At 56.3% G+C, this 3,788-nt stretch overlaps 1 protein-coding gene across 3 annotated transcripts in view; it reads left to right on the top strand.

Annotated features, from left to right (window-relative positions):
• KLHDC4 (kelch domain containing 4) overlaps window positions 1-3,779 on the top strand; it is a 37,952-nt gene extending 34,173 nt beyond the window's left edge. For all 3 annotated transcript variants that reach the window (XM_076055008.1, XM_076055009.1, XM_076055010.1), the window contains 2 exons: window positions 205-369; window positions 2,256-3,779. In XM_076055008.1, coding sequence (XP_075911123.1) covers window positions 205-369; window positions 2,256-2,740 — 650 coding nt within the window. In that variant the 3' untranslated portion in view covers window positions 2,741-3,779. The remainder of the gene's footprint in view (window positions 1-204; window positions 370-2,255) is intronic.
• The last annotated feature ends 9 nt before the right edge of the window (window positions 3,780-3,788 follow it).

Raw genomic sequence — 3,788 nt, 5'->3', positions numbered from 1 at the left:
CACACGCTCACCCACACGCTCACCCACACGCTCACCCACACACTCACCCACACGCACACCCACACACCCACACGCTCACCCACACACTCACCCACACGCTCACCCACCCACACACCCACCCGCTCACCCACCCACTCACCCACACGCCCACCCACACGCTCACCCACTCGCTCACCAGCTCCCTGCCTCTCCTCCCCACAACAGATGCCCAGGAATGGCTGGGTGAATGTTCATCCTCTGACGACGACGACGAGGAGGAGGAGGATGAAGAGGAGGAGGATGAAGAGGAGGATGATGAGGAGAGCACCGGGGAATCCAGCGACGAGGGGGCTGAGGAGGGGGCTGAGGAGGGGGCTGAGGAGGGTGCAGGTGAGTTCGGAGTGAAGACGATGATGACACTGATGATGATGATGACACTGCTGATGATGATGATGACACTGCTGATGATGATGACGATGATGACTGCTGCTGATGATGACACTGATGATGATGACACTGATGATGATGATGACACCGCTGATGACGATGATGACACTGCTGATGACGATGATGATGACACTGATGATGACACCGCTGATGTTGATGACGCTGTTGCTGATGACTGCTGCTGATGATGATGACACTGATGATGATGACGCTGCTGCTGATGATGCTGCTGCTGATGATGACACTGATGATGATGACACTGCTGATGACACTACTGATGACACTACTGATGACACCGATGACGATGACACCGCTGATGACACCGCTGATGACACTACTGATGACGGTGACACCGCTGATGACACTGCTGATGATGACACTGCTGACGATGACACTGCTGACGATGACACTACTGATGACACTGCTGACGATGACACCGCTGATGACACTGCTGACGATGACACTGCTGATGACACTACTGACGATGACACCGCTGATGACACCACTGATGACACTGCTGCCGATGACACCGCTGATGACACTACTGCTGACGATGACACTACTGATGATGACACCGCTGATGACACTGCTGACGATGACACTACTGATGACACTACTGATGACTCTACTGCTGACGATGACACTACTGATGACACTACTGATGATGACACTACTGATGATGACACTACTGATGACACTGCTGACGATGACACTGCTGACGATGACACTACTGATGACACTACTGCTGACGATGACACTACTGATGACACTGCTGACGATGACACCGCTGATGACACTACTGCTGACGATGACACTACTGATGACACTGCTGACGATGACACTGCTGACGATGACACTACTGATGACACTACTGCTGACGATGACACCACTGATGATGACACCGCTGACGACGACCCCGCTGATGACACTACCGATGACGATGACACCGCTGATGACACTGATGATGATGACACTGCTGATGACACTACTGATGACACCGATGACGATGACACCGCTGATGACACCGCTGATGACACTACTGATGACGGTGACACCGCTGATGACACTGCTGATGATGACACTGCTGACGATGACACTGCTGACGATGACACTACTGATGACACTGCTGACGATGACACCGCTGATGACACTGCTGACGATGACACTGCTGATGACACTACTGACGATGACACCGCTGATGACACCGCTGATGACACCACTGATGACACTGCTGCCGATGACACCGCTGATGACACTACTGCTGACGATGACACTACTGATGATGACACCGCTGATGACACTGCTGACGATGACACTACTGATGACACTACTGATGACTCTACTGCTGACGATGACACTACTGATGACACTACTGATGATGACACTACTGATGACACTGCTGACGATGACACTACTGATGACACTACTGCTGACGATGACACTACTGATGACACTGCTGACGATGACACCGCTGATGACACTACTGCTGACGATGACACTACTGATGACACTGCTGACGATGACACTGCTGACGATGACACTACTGATGACACTACTGCTGACGATGACACCACTGATGATGACACCGCTGACGACGACCCCGCTGATGACACTACCGATGACGATGACACCGCTGATGACACTGATGACGATGACACTGCTGATGACACTACTGATGACACTGATGACGATGACACTACTGATGACACTACTGCTGCCGATGACACCACTGATGATGACACTACTGATGATGACACCACTGATGACACTACTGCTGCCGATGACACCACTGACGATGACACCGCTGACCACGACCCCGCTGCCCGTAGGAGCGCGTCCGTGCGTGCACGCCGCCGGTGAGGAGGCTGCGGCCTACGCCGCCCGCACCGCCGGCTACTGGCGGCGCTGCGCCCGCCGCCACATGGGGGACGCCGCCCGCGAATCGAAGGTGGCACGCGTGGCACACGCCATGGCGCTCGCCTTCCACGCCACCGCCACCGGTGCCGCCGCCACCGCCGGCACCGCTGCCACCACCGCCACCACCGCCACCACCGCCGCCACCGCCGGCACCGCCGCCAACACCACCACCGCCACCACCGCCGCCAACACCACCACCACCACCACCGCCAACACCACCACCACCACCGCCAACACCACCACCGCCAACACCATCACCACCACCACCACCGCCGCTGCCAGCATCATCGCCACCACCACCGCCAACACCATCACCACCACCACCGCCGCTGCCAGCATCATCGCCACCGCCACCACCACCACCACCACCGGCGCCACCACCGGCGCCAGCAGCTGAGACCGCCGCCACCGGAAGCGGGCCACAGACTACAAGGCCGCTGATGTCAATGTCCACGTGGTGACGGTGACTGTGTGTGTGTGATTGTGTGTGTGTGAGTGTGTGAATGTGTCTGTGTGGATGCGTGTGTGTGAATGTGTCTGTGTGGATGCGTGTGTGTGTGAATGTGTGTGTGTGATTGTGTGTGTGATTGTGTGTGTGATTGTGTGTGTGATTGTGTGATTGTGTGTGTGAGCTGCTATCATCTGCGACGGGCCAGGTGGCGCCAGTGAGCGATCTCGTGCACAGCCGCTGTGCCAATGAGAACATCGCCACGAGTTTTAAATCGGGGTCAGGGGTCAGGCCCATTGGTTGTGGTGCTGATTGTGTGTGTCAGGGGGTGTGTCAGGGAGTGTGTGTCAGGGTGTGTGTCAGGGTGTGTGTGTGTGTGTGTCAGGGTGTGTGTGTGTGTGTGTCAGGGTGTGTGTGTGCGTGTCAGGGTGTGTGTGTGCGTGTCAGGGTGTGTGTGTGCGTGTCAGGGTGTGTGTGTGCGTGTCAGGGTGTGTGTGTGCGTGTCAGGGTGTGTGTGTGCGTGTCAGGGTGTGTGTGTGCGTGTCAGGGTGTGTGTGTGCGTGTCAGGGTGTGTGTGTGCGTGTCAGGGTGTGTGTGTGCGTGTCAGGGTGTGTGTGTGCGTGTCAGGGTGTGTGTGTGCGTGTCAGGGTGTGTGTGTGCGTGTCAGGGTGTGTGTGTGCGTGTCAGGGTGTGTGTGTGCGTGTCAGGGTGTGTGTGTGCGTGTCAGGGTGTGTGTGTGCGTGTCAGGGTGTGTGTGTGCGTGTCAGGGTGTGTGTGTGCGTGTCAGGGTGTGTGTGTGCGTGTCAGGGTGTGTGTGTGCGTGTCAGGGTGTGTGTGTGCGTGTCAGGGTGTGTGTGTGCGTGTCAGGGTGTGTGTGTGCGTGTCAGGGTGTGTGTGTGCGTGTCAGGGTGTGTGTGTCGGGGTGTGTATGTTTGAATAGTGTAGTGTGTGTGTGGTGTGATAATTAAATAAAAGCGTTCACCTGCCAGCCACCTCC

Source organism: Petromyzon marinus, chromosome 69 (assembly GCF_048934315.1).
Source record: "Petromyzon marinus isolate PM22_M1 ecotype Great Lakes invasive population chromosome 69, UKy_Petmar_22M1.pri1.0, whole genome shotgun sequence".
Taxonomy (NCBI): domain Eukaryota; kingdom Metazoa; phylum Chordata; class Hyperoartia; order Petromyzontiformes; family Petromyzontidae; genus Petromyzon; species Petromyzon marinus.
The sequence above is the reverse complement of the archived record's forward strand: the minus strand, read 5'-3'. Positions and strand labels throughout refer to the sequence as shown.